We start from the raw sequence: 25,265 nt of genomic DNA on the forward strand, positions 1-25,265 counted from the left end.
AAAAGGGGGGCGTGTTTCAACGCTCACATGATGAATCACACATTCACACCAATGCCCCTCCAGTCCTCTGTTCTTGGAATCTTTCCCAGTCACGCATATATGGGAGTGATAATAAAATAGTTTATTTATTTATTTTTTTTTTTTTTGGGGGGGGGGGGTTCACTGATCATGACATAACAAAGTAAATGTCGACCTATAAAAGTTAAATGGACAACATCTTGCCTTCATTAAAATAAGTTAAAAAGATGTGATGTGCATTCAGCTTCCCACGTTTCGCGAGCACAATTTGTCTTTTGTCCCATAATTTCTTACAGTGGTCAATAGTGCGGGAGCTTGCTTCTTTACCATACCAAGAGATCTCACCTTCAATTGGCTGCTTTATCTGCTCAATCTCTGAAAGTCTCACATGCTTCATCTTAAAAAAAAAAAAAAAAAACACTTAAAACAATGTTCACATAGAATGGTCTTTGAGAAATCATGTTGCCTCATGGTCTTTATGTCACCATTTCCTCCCTCCCACATACCACATACTTTTTTGTCCTAACATAGTTATCCTGTGGTTTAAAGTGTTTTAAGAGTGACTTTGTTACCACCAAAAATCTTCACATGTGGGGGAGCGACATCTCTTCAGCCGTGACAATCAAAAATAATATGTCCTACCTGAAACACAAAGGATAATCACACAAAACGGATTAGTTTAATTTGAGAACTCGCCTCTTGCTCACTCAGTGGACTACAAAATTAATTCTCCACTGGCTCCAGGGATTTTTCAATGAAGGTTTATTTATTTATCAATTGTTTCTGTATGGGATCATGTTTATCCATGCAAGACTTGGTTCTTTGAGGAGTAGATCCTCGATCAGGGGTGAAACAGAAACTTTATGTGTGCAGTGCGGAGATTATTGGAGGACAGGACAAAGACAGATTTATGAATAACATAAAATAAATAAATACCTCAGTATGAATGAAAGCCTTTGATTTCTTCAGTACAGTCCATTAAAGAAACTGTTTGTTCAGTATAGAATAACAGCCAACTTTGTCATGGCTGTGCCAGTCCCCGATGCGGCACCCACCTGCTTCAATCAGCAGATGCGCACACCGGTGCCTTGTCCCAGTAATTATCCCTCACAGATATATGGCCATGCGTGCAGTCTAGCCTTTGCCAGATCGTTGTATTTATTTCATGTTCCTGCAACTCCTTGTCCATCCTCTTGCTACAGTGTGTACCGAAGCCCGCCTCGTTCCTGACCCGTCTCTTACGCCTGCCAATCCTGCTACTGCTGCCTCTGTGGACTGCCTGCCTGTGTTTTGACCTTGGACTAAATAAAGATGTTTCCCAAACTGTTCCGAAGCCTTGTGAATTCTGCACTTAGGTTCAGCCCCAAGTACTGGCCCTGACAGAACGATCTGGCCATAACATGGGCCCAGCCGACTCGGATCTGGTGCACCACGCTCTCCAGCTCCAAGGTCGATGTCTCGCTGAACTTGAAGGAGCCAGCTGTAGGAGGTAATTACCCGGCTCACATCCTTGTCCAGTCGTGCCGGCACCAGTCCGGATCCATCGGGTGTAATATTAAGCCCTTCATTGTCCAATGTGAGCTGCACTTTGAGTTGCAGTCTGCTGTCTTTACCACTGAAGTTGCGTTTGTGATCTCACACCTCATGGGGAGGGCAGAAGCCTGGGCTACCGCAGAATGGAGCCACAGCACAGACACGTGACGAACCTGGGCGTCCTTCATCACGGCAATGGTGGAGGTCTTTTAGTACACATCACCTGAATGCGAGGCAGCGACCTTGCTGATCACGCTACAGCAGGGTCGACGCAGAGTCTCTGATGACGCAGAGTCTCTGATTACGTGATCGAGTTACGCATTCTGGCAGCCGAGAACTACAGGGCACTCCTTGATGCATTCCTTTAGGGGCTGTCCCTCGCGGTAAAGGACCAGCTGATCCCGCTGGACTTGCCAAAAAGACATAGACAGTGCCTGGCGGAGGGACAGGCCGACACATATCACGGACACTATAACTCCTCCAGGTACGTCTGATGAAGGGAAGAAACTCGGGCAGCCGGACTGCCCCCGCCCATCACCTGAGGAATGTCTACGCTGGCAGAGGGAGGGCCTCTGCTTCTACTGCGGGCAGTCGGGGCACACTGTGACCCGCTGTCCAGACAAACCAGCTGGAACCTCACCCTGAACCCGGACGAGGGTGTGTCTCAACCTCATTCGAGACAGTATGGACCAAGCACTTCCTCGCGTCACCTTGTGTTCAGGACGACAGTCACTTAAGACAACGGCATGCATAAACTCGGGTTCGGATGCCAATCTTTTAAGTTCTCAGCTGGTCAAAACCATGGCCTGAGGGCTTTCACAGTACAACACCCCCAGAAGCCTTATGGGGTAAATGGCAGCTTCCTCAGCAAGATGACCCGCCAAACTAAGACGCTCACCCTGACATTTCACAACTCGGACACGGAACTCAGCAGCTTCCATATTTTTGACACCCCAGGTATTAACCTACTCCTGGGGAAACCATGGCTGAAAATACATCACCCCCATATTGACTGGTCGACCGGACAAATCGAATCCTTGGGAGCTAAGTGCACACGCACATGTCTCTCGTCCCTGAAGGCAGAGAAGGAAGAGGCCGGCCAAACCCCGAGAGATAGCTGGGCCTCACTACTACACCCCTGCACATTCCTTTCCAAAAAGCTAACTCCGGCGGAGCAAAATTATAACCTCAGAGACCGCGAACTGCTTGCAGTCTAGACAGCCATGTCAGAATGGAGACATTGGTTAGAGGGGATGCAGGTCCCGTTGTTGGTACTAACGGACAACAAAATGTAAAATATATTAAATCAGACAAGAGTCTTAACGCCAGCCAGACAAGCAAGGTGGGCGATCTATTTTACGCAGTACCACTTTGTGATGACCTATCAGCCAGGGACAAAGAACGGGAAACCCGATGTGCTGTCACGTATGCATGAAGGGGAGAGAACCGAGTCCAACCACGCCCCTATCATCCCCGACGCTTGTTTCGTCTCAGTCTTCACCTGGGAAATCGAGACCCAAGTTAAAGATGCGCTAAAGGAATCTCTCAGCCCTGAAGGCTGCCCCAATGACAGGCTATATATCGTTCCCCTGCTAAGGGGAAGGGTAATAGACTGGGCCCACACCAATCACACTGTGTGTCACCCGGGCATGGCAAAAACGCAGTCGGTAATAGAACAACGTTTTTGGTGGCCAAATATTAAAAAGGACGTCAAGGAGTACGTCAATGAGGGCCCGGTTTGCACACCAAAAAATCATGGCTTGCCCACCAACGTGGTGTCTGACAGGGCCCCCCAATTCATCTCCCGTTTCTGGAAGGAATTTTGCGTACTCACAGAGGGCACCTTGAGTCTGTCCTCATCCAGAGTCCCACAGCCAGACTGAACGGGTTAACCAGGACCTGGAGATTGGTCTCTGATGCCTGGCCTCTCGTGACCCAAGATCATGGAGTCAGCAGCTAAGTTGGATCAAGTACTCGCATAACTCCCTTCCTTCTGTGTCCACAGGTATGTCTCCCATCCACGTCGTGCATGGGTATCCCCCCTCTCTCTTCCCATCTTTAGATGCCGACTCATCGGTGCCATCAGCTTTGGTCATGGTGAGACGCTGTAAACGGACCTGGGAGTGAGCCAGAAAGATGCTTATTTGCAAGGGACGCTCCTATAAGGCCGCGGCGGACCGCAAATGGATGACGGCGCCGGATTACAAAGTGGGGCAACGTGTCTGGCTGTCGGGTAAGGGCCTCCCACTCAGGGTAGAAACACGTAGGCTTGCTCCCAGGTTCGTCGGTCCATTCACGATCACACAGCTCAACCTGGTCACAATGAAGCTGAAACTCCCGAATAGAATGTGGATTCATCCAACCTTCCTCGTCAGTCTACTCAAGCTGGCTCGAGTGTCTCCATTGACACTGCTGGACCACCTCTTCCCCCCCTGCATGGTTGATGGTAGCCCTGTCTACGCTGTGCGCTGGCTCCTGTCATCGTGCTGTTGGGGCAGGGGAGTCAAGTACCTAGTGGACTGAGAAGGCTACGGTCCCAAGGAGTGGTTGTGGATCCCTTCCCGGTTCGTGGTTGATCCCTCCCTCATTGGGGACTTTCATCGTGAGGCTCCTGGGCCGTCTGGGGCCAGCTGTTAGTGGGGGGGGGTACTGTTATGGTCGTGCCAGTCCCTGTCATGGGTGTGCCAGTTCCCGATGCGGCGTGCACATGCCTCAATCAGCAGATGCACACACCGGTGCTTCGTTCCAGTAATTATGGCTCATAGATATTGTATATGGCTCTGCGTGTGGTCTGTTCTTTGCCAGGTTGTTGTATCTATGTCACGTTCCGCAACTCCTTGTACATGCTCTTGGTACCCCGTGCACCGAACCCCACCTCGTTTCTGACCTGTCTCTTACACCTGGCGATTCTGCTTCTGCTGCCTCCGTGGACTGCCTGCCTGTGTTCTGACCTTGAACTGAATAAAAACGCTTCCCAAACTGCTCCTAAGCTTCGTGAGTCATGCATTTGGGGTCAGCCCGAAGTTCTGGCCCTGACAAACTTGGAAGCAACCAGAAGCTTAAACTAATTCACACAAATAGAGGAGCAGCTTTTTTGGAATGTGTTGCAGGCATAAAATTCAAAGTTAATCATTATTTGCTAAAAACAATGAAGTTTATCCCTCTGAACATTAAATACAATGTCTTTGTTTACCACAACATCCCACCTTCATTGGAGTGGGCATTGTAATATTCCATTCAACTTTCAGTAGAAAAGCAATCCAATTCACCTTCTTGCAAAAAAATATTAATTAAAAGAATAATCAAACACAAGCAGGCACAACGTAGCATCTGGTTGCAAAGGATCAAGACAGTGAGAAAAAAGCTTAAACCATTACCTACAGCAATTGTAGAACATAAAGAAAATCTTAGGACAGTCATAAATAAAAAGATATGCTTTAATTGTCCTCTTGTGATTGTTATCAACAGTTTTTCATGGAGCTCTTGCACTGAATGCAATTTGATTATGCAGGTTTTCCACGAGAGCTCCAAAAGGTTATTTATACATTGTACAGTGAGTGCGACCTCTGCTTTCAGCTGAGATGGTTAAACTTGTGTTTTATTTGTGCACGTACACCATTGTGGGACTGTAGATACAATTTATGTTTTTACTGCTCGAGAAAACCTTTTAACTGTACATTAAACACTACAACTAGAAAGAGTACATGACATTTCTACTGCACGCTTGGCATTCCTTACACCTCAATATTCACATTTAGAACAACAAATACATTGTATTTATAGAATCATTTCCACCCATATGTATTTTCTTGTGGATATTTACTTTATCAGTGGTCTATTTAAGCAGTTCTGTACAATGTATTACATGTTCAAATGTGATTTAAATAAACTGACAGAATTGTGTAACAGTCATGGGTGAGCTAAAGCAGCTATTTTTACACATGACTTTTGAGTAATTCAACATTCCTCCATTTGTCGCGGAAAGTGTATTTCAGTTATTTGAACCAGTGTTTATATTTCCTACATCTTCCATCTGAAATTTTTAGCATCATTTTTTCGACATATGTCCACTTTCTCTCCATCTTGTCCCCATTAGGGTCACTGGTTGTCTGGAGGCAATCTATACTGTACATACACAAATAATTTCTAGTGAGTGCTTGAGAACTGAAACAAGTCCTTTAAACTTGGACCATTGGAAATTTTCAGAGAAGAGTTTTGATACAGCATTCCTCTGGTAAAGACACTAAAGGCCATTCAAAACTCACTCTCCTCTAGAATCTCCTCCATGGTCTCTCCAAGCGTTATTTCCCCATCACTACTGGACAGACTCTTCCTGGTCAGAAAGTCAAGACCTGCCAGGTCACATTCTTTAATCCCCTGACCTTTGTCCTCTTTTTGTCCACGGAGTCCGCCACGTCCTTGGAGGGCCACCTGCAGCAGGTGTGGGTGCACAGTGAAAGCTGAAGACGCTCCCTCGTCACAGGAGTTTCTTTGCTTGCACTGTGGGCGGCGCCTTCTTGTGCACTTCCAAAAGCGCTTGAGGGGCACGCCGTGAAAACAGCTCACGAACTGGAAATTGTGGTTGAACAAGAAAATCTGCCAGCGCTTCTTCAGCTCAGCTTGAACCTAATCACAGGCAAACAGGAAATGCTTATGATATGGAATTGTTCGAGAAAAAATTTCTGGCATACCTCTCCATTGGCGAAACAATATAACACCCCAACCAAGAACCCCTGTCAAAGGGAAGTGCATGATTAGAATCTCATTAAATATTTACAACAAAAACATCCATTGGCATTATGAATCTCACCTGAAAAGAGCTGATGGTGAGATTGATGAAGTCCCGTGTGTAGCGACTGCTTCCCTCCATACACTCATCGACGAGCAGTGTGAAGACCACTTCGTGAATTCCCAGCAGAGGAATCAGCACCAGTGTTGCCCTGGCTAAACTGACATGAATCAAAATATACAACCATGCTTCATTCATACGCAATTACCTATCAGGTTTATACTTATTTTTAATCCAAAATGGCATGTGCCACATTGCCTGGAAAAAACATTGCTCAACATTACCTCGGGATTGTTTCATTTGTAGTGAAGGTTGATAGGCAAAAATGAATGTGGATTACACTTGAATGAGTAGAGTTTTCCTCTGGTTTAGTAAAGTATCTATCAACAGTACAGTTTTGAGATAGGTCGGTGTCATTAAAAAGGAGTCTAATGCGTCTCAGGGTTTTTGTCCTAAAGTGCCTGGAAGTGGTTATAGTTCATCTCCAGGGAAATACCTGTATCTGTAGTCAGTAAATTTCACCTGATCCGCTTTAAGCTTGGACAGCAGCAGCAGCAGAATCTTGATGAATATGAAGAAAATGATCTGCAACATGCATTGAATGGAATGTGAGCACTATCACAAATATTCTCCAAAAAAAGACATTTATTAGAGAATGACAAAGGATAAGACCTTTTATATAAACTGACACTTACTAACACTGCTAAAGTGATTGGGCCCTTTATTATCCACCAGAACCATCTGTTCACAATTGACCAGCACCTTTGGGATCAACATGAGCATTAGTAAAACATGAACAAATGTGAAGTTATTATTTGATTAATAAAATTGAAGCTCGTCACTTACTCTGTGTTTTCATACAAAATCTTAACAACTGTCCATGGTGTGACAAAGAAGACGGGCATTCCTGAAAATCCATAATGGTTATGATTTACAATTTAATCTGCCAAATGTAACCACATTTTTTCCTGATGGATATTTTACCAAGAAGATATATAATATATAAATTCTTTTTTTTTTCTTTCAGAGTGTCACAGGAGCAACGTTACATTATTAAGAATGCATACATAGCATACTGAATCAGAAATTAACAGCTCAAATTAAACTGCTGATACTGTTTGCATCATACTAACCAGCTCAAAAGTTGCTCTCTTTTGTTTTTGTTTCATAGAAATGCTAAATAGACATAGCTTATATACTTCATGCATGCAGCACGTCTGCCTTCGGTTTAAGGGGGTATGTTCACTTTCTGTCAGCATGTCAACTCATAGTTAGAAACATGGGAAATGTGCTAAAACTCAGAACTGAATTGATTGATTTGAGTGGGCCCCTCGTCTTTGAAAACCTCAAAAAGTACTAGGACCAAACTATTGTACTTATTACACAACCCCATCTAACCAAACATTTGGTGACAGAGGTTGTTCTTGCAGTCACATGGAGTCACGGGAGCTTGTACCAGATCGACCATTAGCTAAACTGTTATGCCATCTGACAGCAACCAGGCAGTTCCTATGCACATGGTCCATTATGCTACGTGCACTGATTACATCATACTAATCAGTCCAATATTTGTTTTTTGTGTTTTAGATTGATATAAACAAGAACTTACCCCAGCCTAACAGCATGTAATTCTTCAATAGGCGCCGCTTGGTCAATACAGCAGTGAAGAGCAGTGTGTGAAGGAAAATAGCTTCCACCAAAAGCCAGAAATAGTTACAGGCCACAAAATACTCCATGGCCACTTTGGAGAATTTGCACATCAGAGCTATCTGTTGAAGAACAAAAATTGCAGATGGTTCAGTTTTGACATGGAATAACAGTTTAAAATTATCCAAATTGGAATACTCTATTTAAAATTGATACACACATACTGATAAAATTGTTGAATTTGAGTGTTTTCTCCACCTATGCTCAAACTCAGCAAACGTCTAGTTGTTGGACGACTGAAAGATATCCTACCTGATAAACCTGAGAAGCGGTATTTATTAAGAGTGACTATTTTCTCCTCGATCTGCTTGTTAAACATTTGGGGTCATCATTTGTAAATGTTAAATTCTTATATGTGGTGAACAGAAAGTTCAGTCAAGCCACCGACTCGGGTGTGATTATAATGAGAAAAGTAACAACATGCAATTAGGAAGTCGCCTGAAGCTCACGCTGTTGCTGTACGCAAGCTCTGTTGTGTGACTGTGTTGAGTATTCGTATTACGCATCCCGCAAGTCTGTCAGACTTGGAATTGCGACAACTACCGCAATATCTCATGTATAATGTGCACCCATGTATAATATGCACACCGAAGGTTGAGCTCAAAATTCTGAAAAACCAGCCCTGCTTTTATTTAGTAAATGACAAAACACATTTGTGCTCATATGTTTGATTACCCAGGCAGAATTTGTAAAATTTGAAGAAATTCCTTGAAGAAAACATGACGCCCCCCCGAGTTGTGTGGTTCATTTAATATCTAGAGGGCTGAACTGAAAGACGGGGAAGGCAAGGCTGACAGGCCCTACTGCCTGTCACGACCCATCGGAACAGGAGTAGGACCCAAATGCAAGGCTCGGAAGATGCAAGGTAGTTCGGGGAGAAACGTTTATTATTCCATGGTCGGGGATCGGGTAGGCAGTCAGGTGTCGCAGGAGTAGTTGGGACGTCGGGACGTTAGCGGGCAGGCAGGAGTCGGTACACGGGAGAACGATCAAAGCAGGCAGAAGTGTCAAAGGACTCAGGCTTACGGGGTCGGTCGGAGAACAGGGTGAGGTCGGTACACACGGGTTGACGATCAGGGATACGGAAGTACTCGAACGGGGCATGAAGCTCAACGATCTGGCGCCGGACCAGTCGTCCCCATGGTCCTATATACACCGGGGCCAATCAGCCCGTATGAGGCGCAGGTGTGTGCCTCCCAATTAGCGCGACCACGTGGGCACCCGCACAGCCCGGGTTGGAACGGCAGGATCATGACACTGCCTAACAGCTAAATCCCACCATCCACAACCCACTGCCTTCCAGATGGGTGTATCTGGTCCATTAAAAAAATGGGATGAATGTGTATAGTGTATTTAAAATTCTGGGAAGCAAGCAGAGCAGAGGGGAGGAGGGCTAGATCAAGGAAACAGCACAAACGTGCTGAAACTCAGGCCGACACCCACAGCTCCCCAACCCCGCGTTAGGCCCGCAGGACTCCTCTGACATTGTTATGTGACCAGATGTGAAAAGTGAAAAAAATCATAAGCCATCCATCCTTTTAATCTAACAAGGGTCACGGGAATGTTGGAGCCTATCTCAGCTATAATTGGGCCTGCCCAATTTGAACTGGTTTCCAGCCAATTGCAGGGCACATGGATGCAGACAACAGTCATACTCACAATCACACGTACAGGCAATTTAGAGTCTCAAATTAATGCATGTTTTGGGGATCTGGGAGGAAACTGGAGTGCCTGGAGAAAACCCCCGCAGGCACATAGAGAGCATGCAAAATCCACACAGCCGGGATTTTAACCCTGATCCTCAGAACTGTGAGGCAAGCGGTTTACAGGTGTGTCACTTAGAGACACAACAGTCATACTCACAATCACACCTATGGGGAATTTAGAGTCTCCAATTAATGCATGTTTTTGGGATATAGGAGGAAACCGGAGTGCCCGGAGAAAACCCACGCAGGAATGGAGAGAACACGCAAACCCCACAGAGCTATGCCTGGGATTTGAACCCCAGTCTTCAGAACTGTGAGGCCAACGTTCCAACCAATTGTCCACCGTGTCGCCCAAAAGCTTTGTCATTCAACAAAAATCATCAGTCATACTGTATTTTAAAAAAAACAAAAAAATCACAAATTATGCCAGGGTATGTAACTTGTGTGCACAACTGTACATATATGGAGTTGCATGTAAATGATTAACGGGCTGCACTTATGTAGTGCTTTATCTACACCATCGACAGTGGCAAAAGCACTTTACAAAGCCACAAATTCACCCATTCACATACACATTCATATATTAATGGGCAACTGGTACTATGCAAGGTGCTTCCAGGCCCAGTGTGAGCAAAATAGCGTTCAGTGTCTTCCCCAAGAACTCTTTGACATGTGGACAGTTTAATCCGCTGAACCTACGGTCAATGGACAACCCAGTGAGCCACAGGCGGCCATATGTACCCCTGTCATACTGGAAAGAAAGTGAATGCTACACCTTTTTCATAACCTAGGCAGCGGTGGCATATAGAAATTATAGTGTGCAACCTTTTCATAATCTTGTGGTGGTGGTGTTATATTAAAATTAAAGTGTACACCTTTCTCATAACCTCTAGCTGGCGGTAGCACAGCGGAATTAAAGTGTACAGTTTCTTCTGCACTCTTAGATGTGGTATATATGTTTATAAAATGTTTTTTCCCCCCATTTTCCCCTGTACCAATGTATAATGCACACCAAGAAATTATGGTATCTGGTTTAATGCAGGAGAACAGTGATTGACTGTAGATATACAATGAATAAAATAAGTATTCGTACACCCTGCTATATTGCAAGTTCTCCTACTTAGAAATCATGGAGGGGTATGACATTTACATTATAGGCGCATGTCCACTGTGAGAGAGGTAAACTAAAAAGAAAAATCCAGAAATCACAATGTATGATTTTTTTAATGATTTATTTGTGTGATACAGCTGCAAATAAGTATTTGAGCACCTGAGAAAACCAATGCTAATATTTGGTAAAGTAGCCTTTGTCTGCAATTACAGACGTCAAACGTCTCCTGTAGTTGGTCACCAGGTTTGCACACTGCAGGAGGGATATTGGCCCACTCCTCCACACAGATCTTCTCTAGATCAAACAGGTTTCTGAGCTGTCGCTGAGAAACAGGGAGTTCCAACTCCCTCCAAAGATTTTCTATTGGGTTTTGGTCTGGAGACTGGCTAGGCCACGCCAGAACCTTGATATGCTTCTTACGGAGCCACTCCTTGGTTTTCCTGGCTGTGTGCTTTGGGTCATTGTCATGTTGAAAGACCCAGCCACGACCCATCTTCAATGCTCTGACTGAGGGAAAGAGATTGTTCCCCAAAATCTCACAAGACATGGCTGCGGTCATCTTCTTCTTCTTCTTCTTCTTTTCCTTTCGGCTTGTCCCGTTAGGGGTCGCCACAGCGTGTCATCTTTTGCCATCTTAGCCTATCTCCTGCATCTTCCTCTCTAACCCCAACTGCCCTCATGTCTTCCCTCACCACATCCATAAACCTTCTCTTTGGTCTTCCTCTCGCTCTTTTGCCTGGGAGCTCCATCCTCAGCATCCTTCTACCAATATACTCACTCTCTCGCCTCTGAACATGTCCAAACCATCGAAGTCTGCTCTCTCGAATCTTGTCTCCAAAACATCCAGCTTTGGCTGTCCCTCGAATGAGCTCATTTCTAATCCTATCCAACCTGGTCACTCCGAGCGAGAACCTCAACATCTTCATTTCTGCCACCTCCAGTTCAGCTTCCTGTTGTTTCTTCAGTGCCACCGTCTCTAATCCGTACATCATGGCCGGCCTCACCACTGTTTTGTAAACTTTGCCCTTCATCCTAGCAGACACTCTTCTGTCACATAACACACCAGACACCTTTCGCCAGCTGTTCCAACCTGCTTGGACCCGTTTCTTCACTTCCTGACCACACTCTCCATTGCTCTGTATTGTTGACCCCAAGTATTTGAAGTCGTCCACCCTCGCTATCTCTTCTCCCTGTAGCCTCACTCTTCCCCCTCTACTTTTCTCATTCACGCACATATATTCTGTTTTACTTCTGCTAATCTTCATTCCTCTCCTTTCCAGTGCATGTCTCCATCTTTCCAATTGTTCCTCTGCATGCTCCCTGCTTTCACTGCATATGACAATATCATCTGCGAACATCATGGTCCAAGGGGATTCCAGTCTAACCTCATCTGTCAGCCTATCCATTACCACTGCAAACAGGAAGGGGCTCAGAGCTGATCCCTGATGCAGTCCCACCTCCACCTTAAATTCCTCTGTCACACCTAAGGCACACCTCACCATTGTTCTGCTGCCATCATACATGTCCTGTACTATTTTAACATACTTCTCTGCCACACCAGACTTCCGCATGCAGTACCACAGTTCCTCTCTTGGTACTCTGTCATAGGCTTTCTCTAGATCCACAAAGACACAATGTAGCTCCTTCTGACCTTCTCTGTACTTTTCCACGAGCATCCTCAAGGCAAATAATGCATCTGTGGTACTCTTTCTAGGCATGAAACCATACTGTTGCTCGCAGATACTTACTTCTGTCCTGAGTCTAGCCTCCACTACTCTTTCCCATAACTTCATTGTGTGGCTCATCAACTTTATTCCTCTATAGTTCCCACAGCTCTGAACATCCCCTTTGTTCTTAAAAATGGGAACTAGAACACTTTTCCTCCATTCTTCAGGCATCTTTTCGCCCGCTAGTATTCTGTTGAATAAGTTGGTCAAAAACTCCACAGCCATCTCTCCAAATTGCTTCCATACCTCTACCGGTATGTCATCAGGACCAACTGCCTTCCCATTTTTCATCCTTTGTAATGCCTTTCTGACTTCCCCCTTAGTAATCATTTCCACTTCCTGGTCCTTCACTCTTGCCTCTTCAACTCTTCCTTCTCTCTCATTTTCTTCATTCATCAACTTCTCAAAGTATTCTTTCCATCTATTTAGTACACTACCGGCACCAGTCAACACATTTCCATCTCTATCCTTAATCACCCTTACCTGCTGCACATCCTTCCCATCTCTATCCCTCTGTCTGGCCAACCTGTAGAGATCCTTTTCTCCTTCTTTCGTGTCCAACCTGGTGTACATGTCTTCATATGCCTCTTGTTTAGCCTTTGCCACCTCTACCTTTGCCCTACGTCGCATCTCGATGTACTCCTTTCGCCTCTCCTCAGTCCTCTCAGTATCCCACTTCTTCTTCGCTAATCTCTTTCCTTGTATGACTCCCTGTATTTTGGGGTTCCACCACCAAGTCTCCTTCTTCCCTTTCCTACCAGATGACACACCAAGTACTCTCCTGCCTGTCTCTCTGATCACCTTGGCTGTCGTCGTCCAGTCTTCCGGGAGCTTCGGTTGTCCATCGAGAGCCTGTCTCACCTCTTTCCGGAAGGCCGCACAACATTCTTCCTTTCTCAGCTTCCACCACATGGTTCTCTGCTCTACCTTTGTCTTCTTAATCTTCCTACCCACCACCAGAATCATCCTACATACTACCATCCTATGCTGTCGAGCTACACTCTCCCCTACCACTACTTTACAGTCAGTAACCTCCTTCAGATTACATCGTCTGCACAAAATATAATCTACCTGCGTGGTTCTACCTCCGCTCTTGTAGGTCACTATATGCTCCTCCCTCTTCTGGAAATAAGTGTTCACTACAGCCATCTCCATCCTTTTTGCAAAGTCCACCACCATCTGCCCTTCAAAGTTCCTTTCCTGGATGCCGTACTTACCCATCACTTCTTCATCGCCCCTGTTTCCTTTACCAATATGTCCATTACAATCTGCACCAATCACAACTCTCTCGCTGTCTGGGATGCTCAGAACTACTTCATCTAGTTCCTTCCAGAATTTCTCTTTCAACTCTAGGTCACATCCTACCTGTGGTGCATAGCCGCTAACCACATTGTACATAACACCCTCAATTTCAAATTTTAGTCTCATCACTCGATCTGATACTCTTTTCACCTCCAAGACATTCTTAGCCAGCTCTTCCTTTAAAATAACCCCTACTCCATTTCTCTTCCCATCTACTCCGTGGTAGAATAATTTAAACCCTGCTCCCAAACTTCTAGCCTTACTACCTTTCCACCTGCTCTCTTGGATGCACAGAATATCAACCTTTCTCCTAATCATCATGTCAACCAACTCCTGAGCTTTTCCTGTCATAGTCCCAACATTCAAAGTCCCTACACTCAGTTGTAGACTCTGTGCATTCCTCTTTTTCTTCTGACGCTGGATCCGGTTTCCTCCTCTTCTTTGTCTTCGACCCACAGTAGCTGAATTTCCACCGACGCCCTGCAGGTTAGCAGTGCCGGGGGCGGGCGTTGTTAACCCGGGCCATGACCGATCCGGTATGGGATTCTTTAGATGAACGCTCATATTTGTTTGGCACAGTTTTTACGCCGGATGCCCTTCCTGACGCAACCCTCTGCATTTATCCGGGCTTGGGACCGGCCTACAGATTGCACTGGTTTGTGCCCCCTATAGGGCTGCATTACATGGCTGCGGTCATCCTCCCCTTAATACAGTACAGTTGTCCTGTCCCATGTGGAGAAAAACACCCCCAAAGCATGATGCTACCACCCCCATGCTACACAGTAGGGATAGTGCTCTTGGGATGGAACTCATCATTCGTCTTCCTCCAAACACGGTTTGTGGAATTATGACCAAAATGTTGCATTTTGGTCTCATCTGTCCACAAAACCTTCTCCCATGACTCCTCTGTATCATCCAAATGGTCATTGGCAAACTTAAGACGGGCCTTGACATGTGCTGGTTTAAGCAGGGGAACCTTCCGTCTCATGCATGATTTCAAACTATGACGTCTCACTGTGTTACCAACGGTCAGCTTGGAAATGGTGGTCTCAGCTCTTTTCAGGTCAGTGACCAAGTCCTGTCGTGTAGTCCTGGGCTGATTCCTCACCTTTCTAAGGATCATGGAGACCCCACGAGGGGATATCTTGCATCGGGCTCCACTCCGATTGAGATTGACCATCATGTTAAGCTTATTCCATTTTCTTATGATTGCTCCAACAATCGATCTTTTTTCACCAAACTGCTTGGCAATTTCTCTGTAGCCCTTTCCAGTCATGTGGTGTTGTACAATTTGGTCCCTGGTGTCTTTGGACAGCTCGTTGGTCTTGGCCATGTTACAAGTTTGAGTCTTACTGATTGTATGGGGTGGACAGGTGTCTTTATGCAACTAACGAACTCACACAGTTGCATCTGATTCAGGATAATAAAGGTGAAAAGTCCACCTTTATTATCCTGAATCAGAAAGGTGGACTAACAGGTCTTTGAGGGTGAGAATTCTAGCTGATAGACAGGTGTTCAAATACTTCTTTGCAGCTATATCACACAAATAAATCGTTAAAAAATCATTGGGATTTCTGGATTTTTCTTTTTAGATTATCTCTCTCACAGTGGACGTGCACCTATGATGAAAATTTCAGACCACTCCATGATTTCTAAGTGGGAGAACTTGCAATAAAGCAGGGTGTTCGAATACTTATTTTCTTCACTGTATCATAGGAGAACTTGCAATAAAGCAGGGTGTTAAAATACTTATTTTCTTCACTGTATCATTATATATAGGGTATGCAGTGTTGGTCATCTCAGTAGCTTCACCACACAAAGGAGCAGTATATATTGCATTTGACAATATTTTTCCCCTCATGATGTGTTGGCTCTCATAAAAATATTTTTCAAAAATTAGTTTCAAGACTTTAAAAATCAGTACATGTGCACCCCATTTGATGTATTAATGGTGATTGTACCGGGGAACTTGAATATGACTTCCATCCAGGGTCATCCTTGGGTAGGTTGGAATACATGATGTATAATACGATTTCTTTAGAAATGACGGCAATAGCTCTCAGGATGAATGAGACAAACAGATTCATGTGAATGTAGTTCCTGGTACAGTGGAGCTTCCTAGAAAACAGAGAAAGGAGACACTCATCTCATGCAACTGTGAAATCACTGCGGAGGATAAATGTTATTTGTTTTGTGACATTGGATCAAGATTACAATAATAATTGATGATAAACAGTAAAAAAAAACACTGAAGACTGTTGCTTAGTAGACCGGTGTTTAGCACAGGTCTCTTGGATCAAGTAGGTTCTCTTTCCTCCAAAGTTGTACAAATTGGATAGAATGGCAGTGTAAAGATAAAAGAGTATGTGAAATTGGAATTAGATCGAGCCACTTCAAAATTGGCTGAAAATTAGATGTGAACAAGATATCTGCCAACTGTGACATGACTGCAACACAAAAACGACATTTTCCAAAATGCGCCTGTCATTGAGACACACATGCATCAATGATGCTTCCCTGCTGAAGTCATCCATCCATTTTCTGAGCCGCTTATCCTCACTAGGCTGGCGGGAGTGCTGGAGCCTATCCCAGCAGTTAACTGGCAGGAGGAAGGGTATACCCTGAACTGGTCGCCAGCCAATTGCAGGTTACATGGAGACAGACAACAGTCACACTCACAATCACGCCTATGGGCAATTTAGAGTCTCCAATTAATGCATGTTTTGGGGATGTGGGAAGAAGCTGGAGTGCCCGGAGAAAACCCATGGAGGCACATGGAGAACATGTGAAATACACATGGACAGACCTGCTGTCAACTGGAGGAAATTAAATAACCCTTGAGAAAAAAAATAGATAATTATTTATGGTATATTAAATGAAGGAAAGCGATTACTGACTACACAGAGAAATGTCGAAGAATGATCACAATTGCATCCTTTTCAATAGGTTACCTCTGATTGTTCAACTAGTAACCACAGAAAACTCTCATGTGTTAAATGAGCTGAAATTGAAATGTGTGCCTGCTTTTTAGTGGGGTGCTCAGGATCACAGTATCTGAGAGCAAGATTGCCCGAGACCAGTACTATATTCATAGCTCCATCAATTTTCTGTACTGTTTTTTTCTCATTTGGGTCGCTATTCCAGCATTTTTCAGGCGAGAGGTGGGGTACACCCTGAACTGGTCACCAGGCAATCACAAACAACCATTCCCACTCAAGTTCATACCGATGGGCAATTTAGAGTCTTCAATTAACCTAGCTTGCATGCTTTTAGGATGTGGGAGGAAACTGGAGTGCCCAGAGAAAACTCACGCAGGGACGGGAGAACATGCAAATTCCACACAGGCGGGATTTGAACTGTCAGGCAGCTGTGCTACCCAAGTGGTCACCGTGCCACCAGTGCTAATTTTATCTAGCTATATTCATTTCAGAAAGCGTTAGATTCGCCGCTGTATTTAATATTAACTTATGTGAGTTTACGTTTTCTTCTGAGATGCTGGCTAAAGTTTGACTTTGTTCCCGCTGTTTCATTGAGTGACTGCAGAATTTACACATCGCTGGTTGTTTTAATTTGCATGTTTTTTAGCTTATTAGTTGTCGGAGATGTGACTCAACACTGATAAAATAGGCTTTGTTGACAGTGTTGCCGTTAGAACTTCTCATATTGTACAAGAGTGATCAGAACCAGCCCCAGAAGTTGTATCTGGTGGAGAAGTTTCAGCTACCTCAGACAACTCTTGTAAAGACTTTGTACTCTGTGAATTCGGGGCTTTCTGTTTTCTATCTCTTTTACTTTCTATGGTTACATACAGTGAATGTGTAATTGTGATAGTTTATGAGCTGTGACACAGCTTACTTTGATGATTAAAAAGTTAATTGCCATTTGATGTAATCGTCTCAGTTTTGTTTGTATGTTTCTACGTTAAATTTAATTTAAAAAGCCAATCTGCAAGAATGAAAAACAACGACAGCAACAACAACAACAAACAGCAGTCTTGATTTATATACAGTATTTGGTAATGGTTACTGACCTCAACATGCCCATAAGGAGCGTCGCTAACATGAGGGAAGCCAGGGAGAGTGAATAGCCAATGATAGAAACGACTCGGAGGGCTGTCTGCCGAAGCATTTGCTCCTCCTGTTAACACAGAAACACACAAGACAATAGAATGAACATAGTGCATACTAACATGATACAGCTCATTTGTATGTTGCCTTGTACAGTATTTGAAATTTTGGAGACAACATTTGTTACTGGTTAGATGTCAGGAATGATGGAGGAAGAAATAACTAATTCTTTTCACTTGTTGGACTTAAAATAAATCAGAAATAAATGAGGATTTGTATCACTTTATCACTTTTCAGGTTTGAGGCTAGTAGATCAGCGAATCAGGCCAGAGGTTATGTTTGGATAGGCACTAATCGGTTGGTTAGTCTTAGTTTGCAGAATTCTAGACAGTATACATTTCTATGAATTTTTTGACAATATTGTTGATTAGACCAAGGAAAAGGGAAACACTTTGGGTATGAATATAGTGACTCTTGATAATTATTAAATATTGGTTGTCAATATAGTATTAATGGTACAATCCATGACTATGAGCATTCTCATTCTCATTAATTGTAGTTGTCTAAAAAAACATTTTGCCTTTTATCGGAGCACTTCATCTGTTCATGGAGCAAGGTTTTGTTATGACACACTAACCTGAGTTGGTGTTGAAAAACTAAACAATAAATGCTCTGAGTGAAAGCATGCCAAAACCAGCCCACACTTTGGTATTTGTGCATTTAACTGGATAGACTGGATTTTAACCAACTTTGACACAGCTTGAAGTAAAGTGCTCCCAAAGCAGTGGCAAGCAAAGCACTGATGCTTCATCATATGACCATTGAAACAATAAACATGAACATTATGGGAAAAAATAATAATAATTCCACTTCTCTTCTTCCTCACCTTGTCTTTAAAATAATGGTCCCCCTGACATTCGGAGTCATCCCTCCAGGGCTCTGAGGAATTTTCCTTTCGGCGCCATCTTCCATTTTCCAAGCATTCTCTGTGTGCCATCCTGGAGTTGTCTGCAGCTGGTTGAAATTCACAAAAGCAATTTATTAATTTCTTTTAATAAAATCGAAGGACAGAAGGCGTACAAACTATGTGAACCTGTCCTTCAGCAGAATTTTTTTGGATCTACTGTTTATATATATACATATATATATATATATATGTGTGTGTGTGTGTGGTGTGTGTGTGTGTGTGTGTGTGTATAGGCTATACATATATTCAGGATATAATGTGACTGATGGTTTAGTGGTACACACGCCTAACTGTGGTGCGGGCAGCCTGGGATCGAGTCCCGCTCAGTGATGGGGTCGATAGCTGCCCTGTGACTGACTAGTGACCAGTTCAGGGTGTAGTCCGCCTTTCGCCCAAAACTAGCTGGGATAGGCTCCAGCTCTCCTGTGACCCTTGTGAGGAAAAGCGGCTATATAGGGCGGCATGGTGGCTCAGCTAGAAAGCGTTGGCTTCACAGTTTCGGGGTCCCGAGTTCAATCGCGAACCTGCCTGTCTGGAGTTTGCATGTTCTCCCCATGTCTGTGTGGGTTTTCTCCAGGCTCACCGGTTTCCTCCCACTTCCCAAAAACATACAACATTAATTGGATACTCTAAATTGCCCCAAGGTGTGATTGTAAGTGCGACTGTTTGTCTCGATGTGCCCTGCGATTGGATGGCAACCAGTTCAGGGCGTACCCTGCCTCCTGCCTATTGACAGCTGGGATAGACTCCAGCACTCCCACGATCCTCGTGAGGATAAGCGGCTAAGAAAATAGATGGATGGACATATACTTGTATATACATATATATATATATATATATATATATAGTTTATATAATGTAACATTGAAAATTTAAACTGCATTAGATTTTTTTTAGCCACTCAATAATTTCCATAAATATTGTTTTCTTAGGTTGGAGGCCCCGTAGCTCAGTGGTTAGAGCACTGGTTTGGTAAACCAGGGGTTTTGGGTTCATATCCTACTGAGGCCTCCACTCCCTGCGAAGGGTTGCGTCAGGAAGGGCATCCGGTGTAAAAATTGTGCCAAACATATGTGCGTTCATCTGAGATGACACGCTGTGGCGACGCCGAAAGAAACTGCTGATTGTTTTCTCAGGTTCTGAAAGCACAATCGGTAAACACGAAAATCATTTCCAATTGAAGAAAAAAAAAACACTTATTATAGGTGCACTCACTGTGCACTTTGTATAAGAGTTGTGCTTCTTTGATACCTCATCTAGTTAATTTCATGAGTATGAGTACTAGAGTACAGTACTAGCACTAAGAACTAGAACAAGCTCATAACGCCATTAGTATTATTTTAGGGTTATGGTTTCCATTAACCCTAACCCCATGATGCTCATTGGATCAGGTTTTTAATGTTTTCCCAGAAGCGATTGGCTGGCAACCAGTTCAGAGAGTAGCCCGCCTCCTGCCCGAGGACAGCTGGGATAGGCTCCAGCACTCCCTTGAGTTGTGAGGATAAGTGGCTCAGAAAATGGATGGATAGCTGTTATTCCGAGAAATTATATATTTGAGTGAAACTTGTGTTTTTAAGCCGGGTTAATTCAAATTAATCATCATCTGAATCGTAGAATGCAATGGTATGATCAAATATTGGGACTTGGTACCAGTGAGTACCTGGTCTGACAAAACAAAAAGGTCCATGATTTAAATGTAAAAATGTTCAATTATTGTATTGACTGTAAATTTTGAAAGATTCAAACTTTGTGAAAAACTTGTGTGAGTTGCGATTTAAAATACTGCTAAAATGATTCAAATTAAAAAAAAGAAACCCGAAAAGACCCCTGGAACTCGGGACCAGATACAATCATACTCCTCACTACTCGGCAACAATCACAGTCATTGTCTTTCGGTTTGTCCGTTAGGGGTCGCCACAGAGTGATATCTCAGATGAACGGTCATGATTGGTTTGCACATTTTTATGCTGGATGCCCTTCCTGACGCAACACCTCTTGGGGAGTCTCGCCACCAATCACAGTGATGTTTATTATTTCAGTTATCAACGCTATAGACGCACAGTATCTAATTAAAGGCGCAAACATTACCCATGCTTATCCACGGTAAGTAAGGAGGACAAGGGACGGACACATTCCCGGGGGGTGAATGGGGCCAACACACAAATGTGTCAAAAGTCCCCTGACAGAAGACTCCTGCAAGGCAATAATGTTGTTTCATATTTCTCACAGGTCACAACAAAGATAAAATAGATATACAATACAATGCTGTTATAAAATAAATATGGATTATTTGTCATACACTGGAACCAATAACATTTTATTGTGCAATCTACAAAAAACAACCTGGTGTTTCTCAGCATGCTGGAAATGAGGATGAGAAATAATTACATTAAAGGACTTATTGACATTGACTTTCAAGCTTACCAGTTTTGGAGCGTGCGCTTGATGTGAGCGTTCTATTGCAGCCCTCCCAGTAATCTGTGCGCTTCGCTATCAGACTTTCAAGCATTGAGCACGTTGTCTTCCATGTAGAGTAAAAAAAAAAAAGAGTAAAACAAGTTAAATTTAGGCTTAACTTCATTCCATTAAAGCAGGGGTGTCAAACTTATTTCTGTCCCGGGCCACATTGCAGTTGCAGTTTCACTCAGAGCGCTGTTGAGATTGTGAAAGCATAAAAACATTTAATCGCCTCATCAAAATCAATGAACTAGTTTTGGAATCAGTAATCAAGGGTAATTGGTTTTTCAATTATTGTTCATGTTTGGTACTAAAAATACTTATAATATCTCATTTATGATATACAGTATGAAAATTTGAAATTTTTGTACAGTTTTTCACAAGAATCATGGAAGTTGACAAACTACATTTGCCTTCACGGGCCACATAAAATCATGCGGCGGGCCAAATATGGACCCCGGGTCTTGAGTTTGACACGTGTGGATTAAAGTAATGATTGTAAGCATTCATTATTAACATGTATCTATTTTCTACACCATTTATTCTCGCTATGAGATGTACTTACTATTATTCCAACATGGTGCACAAAATACGGTAATACAAAAATAATTAGAATTATCAATATGTTTGTTGACCATTAATATAACTCACAACCATGGAGCGAAGTAAAAGGTTTTTGTTTTTGTTTTTTTCCCAAGTGGTCATCTTTAAATACTGCAATTTATTCCTGGCCCTACAAGGAGAAACCATGGGAAGAAAAAAATAATAATTTCGTCTTGGAGTTTGTTTTAAGGAAGATACAATAAGTCAAGTGTATCTTGAACATACAACAGTTTTCCAGTTGGTAGCTGTTGACTTTCCATGGAAATTGGAAATGTCACTACGAAAATGAGAATTTTACACCTGACTTGGATCCCAACCTATCGCAGTGGAGAATGGAGATACTCACATGTGTGCTTCAGTCTTATATTATACGGTATTATAAAGTCAACTAGCTAGCATTGGTTGTCACTATTTAAAAAGTCGAATGAATGAGTGTTATGTGTTCTTATGAGCAAACCATACTGTAAATTCCTTGATATTTGGCGTCATCTAGTGGGATATTGAGTTATCATACCTGGGTAGTGATGAAACAGTATCACCAGTCAGAAAGAATAATTGAAATAATTGAAGCATGCCAGGGACATCATCCAATTATCCATCCATCCATTTTCTGTTGTGCTTATCCTCACTAGGGTCATGGGCATGCTGGAAATTCCCAGCTGTTTTTGCGCGAGAGGCAGGGAACTCCCTGAATTGGCTACCATCCGATTGCAAGGGTCATATAAACAAGCCACCAGTTGCACCTATGGGCAATATAGAGTCTTCAATCAAAGTACCTCGCAAGTTTTTGGGATGTGGGAGGAGACCGGGGCGGCACGGTGGAACAGTTGGAAAGTGTTGGCCTCACAGCTCTAATCCCAAAACATTACTTGGACACTCTAAATCGCCCCTTGGTGTGATTGTGAATGCGGGTGTTTATCTCTATGTGCCCTGCGATTGGCTGGCAACCAGTTCAGGGTGTACAATGGGTCCTGCTCGTTGACAGTTGGGATAGGCTCCAGCTCTTCCGTGACCCTTGTGGGGATAAGGATGGATGGATGAACGGAGAAGACCGGAGTACCTGGAGAAAACACATGCAGAAACATGCAAACTCCACACTGGTTGCCACCCAATCACAGGGCACATGGAGGCAGACAACAGTCGGACGCACAATCACACCTATTGGCAATTTGGAGTCTCCAATTAAATTATGTTTAGGGGATGTGCTAGGAAACCGGAGTGCCTGTAGAGAAGCCACGCAGGGACAGGGAGAACACGCAAGCGCCACACAGGCGGGGCTGGGATTTGAACCCCGGACTTCAGAACTGTGACGCCAATACGCTCCAGTCACTCCACTGTGCTGCCACCACAATCATTATGTTGCGCATAAAAATTAGCACAGACATTCCTAAACATACGACACACTGTTTATGCAAACACTTACAAACACTAATAAATGCAATGGAATTGATAAACATGAACAAATACAGTGGAATTGAGCAAGTCTCTTGTCCGAAATAGAGATTGATGTTGGGAGGAATAAGAGGCTGCAATGAATCGCCTACTGGAGGGCAAAAGGTCAGAGGCCTATTCCAGGAAGAGAATACATGAGGAATCTTTTGTGGGGAAGATTTTGTGTCCCTATTTTGCCACCGGGAGCGACTTGGGAGGGTGACCCGGGAGAATTTAGTTATTCTGAGAGATGGAAGACATCAAGGAAGGATTTCACCTGTGAGTTTTGGTTTTGATGTTTCCATTACAACTACAAAAGGGATCAACTAGTGACAACTTGACAAGAAGAATTTTGCGGAACTCAAATCAGACAGCGGAAGATGAACGGATTATGATGAGTAGATATATTAGTGAAGTGTGACAGTTGATTGACAGCATGTATCATTTGGCAATCTTAAGACTGCAGTGATGTTAAGAGTACAAAGGATGTGTAGATGAAATACTAGCAAACTGGTTAGCCAGATGTAGGTAGTTACTTATTACATTTTCAATAAACCATTTGTCAGAGTACTTTAAATCCATCGTACTTTTTACTTTTACCTGGTCATATTATTCCAAAGTAACTACTCTTAATTGAGTACAACATTTGGAAACTCTTCCCATCTGTGACATTAGTGATGCAAACAGCGAAGAAAACACTGCAAAAGCACAAGGGGCTCACCTTATTTCAGCAGGTTATCTGTTTTTATTCCCATTTGTGGGGGCCAGCGCGCGATAATGGTGGGCTATTTTGCTGTTGCTCATCCATTTTTAAATTTGACGATTACACATCTTATCAATGACCACATGATGGGAGTATTTAAATGCATTTGCACTTCAGGTGCATGTCTAGGTGTGTATGATCAACTCAATGTACAAAAACAACTTGTAATTTGTGAAATTAATTAATGGACAACTAAAAATATATATACATAGCTGTAGTGAATAATTTAAAGTAAATATCTATTCATTTTCTGAGCCGCTTATCCTCAGAAGGGTCGTGGGAAACCCTTCGCCTATCCCAGCTGTCATACGGTGGGAGCCAGGGTAGAGCCTGAACTAGTTGCCAGCAAATCACAGTAAATATATTACATATTAAATATCTATATCAAATATTATTATATTTTCCTGTCTTTGTGTTTTACACCAAAATGAGCAAGTAGCGTAACCCTGCAAACTCTTTGGGACTTATTTTTCCCCCCTCGCTGGCTCATCCACCACCAGTGCCACGAAGCTTTCCCATGTGAGTTAACAAAGAGGAGACTGAGGTTCTTCCAGTACCGCGCACACAAATATGGAAAGACAAGCCTTGCCAGCTTTTATTCAGTTCCATTGTTACCCATAGTTCCGAAAGTACATCAAAATCTCAATGCACATTTTCGTTTCTTTGTAAAATCTGAGGAAATTCATCACCACAAATGTTTTTTTTTCTTCCTAATTGAACCCCATAGAAGAACTTTTTTTTTCTGAGCCTGTACTACAGTACAGGCAGGAGACAATGGTGGAAGCATAGCCAGACCCCCCCCTTTTTTTTTTTTAAATTAAAGGGTGTCTTGTGCAGTCTGTTTTTCTCCTTTGTCTTTGTGCATGCATGTTAGAGTCCCACTTACCTGATGGTTGGAGACTATTAAAAAGAGGAAAAGCAGCCTCCCTCGTAAAGTTGCCCAGGTCTTCCCGTTGAGGATCGACAGCAGGGAAGACATAGTGATACGCGTTTACATTTAGTCTGAGTGTTCTTTCATGACTCAGATAGCATTTACGTTTGTCCGTCACTCATCTCCTAGATACTTCAGCATGGCTCTCTTTGC

General features: G+C 43.3%; 1 protein-coding gene across 1 annotated transcript; it reads right to left on the minus strand.

Moving 5' to 3' along the window:
* Positions 1–5,003: 5,003 nt before the first annotated feature.
* On the minus strand, positions 5,004–25,265 carry LOC133495705 (glucagon-like peptide 2 receptor). The gene is made up of 13 exons (XM_061810613.1): positions 25,068–25,265; positions 21,352–21,448; positions 21,016–21,120; positions 18,847–18,974; positions 17,924–18,030; positions 15,855–16,011; positions 7,950–8,109; positions 7,187–7,247; positions 7,036–7,102; positions 6,837–6,925; positions 6,362–6,500; positions 6,243–6,284; positions 5,004–6,177 (listed from the first exon to the last, which is right to left on the minus strand). The coding sequence occupies exons 1-13, from the start codon at positions 25,158–25,160 to the stop codon at positions 5,806–5,808; spliced, it is 1,617 nt and encodes a 538-aa protein (XP_061666597.1). The 5' UTR covers positions 25,161–25,265; the 3' UTR covers positions 5,004–5,805.

Source organism: Syngnathoides biaculeatus, chromosome 22 (assembly GCF_019802595.1).
Source record: "Syngnathoides biaculeatus isolate LvHL_M chromosome 22, ASM1980259v1, whole genome shotgun sequence".
Taxonomy (NCBI): Eukaryota; Metazoa; Chordata; class Actinopteri; order Syngnathiformes; family Syngnathidae; genus Syngnathoides; species Syngnathoides biaculeatus.

Coding starts and splice junctions, on each gene's coding strand:
- LOC133495705 (XM_061810613.1), bottom strand. CDS start 25,160: ATGTCTTCCCTGCTGTCGATCCTCAACGGGAAGACCTGGGCAACTTTA. Junction 21,121..21,351: donor AAGCGCACGCTCCAAAACTG/GTAAGCTTGAAA, acceptor ATTGCCTTGCAG/GAGTCTTCTGTCAGGGGACT. Junction 6,178..6,242: donor ATTGTTTCGCCAATGGAGAG/GTATGCCAGAAA, acceptor GCCTGTGATTAG/GTTCAAGCTGAGCTGAAGAA.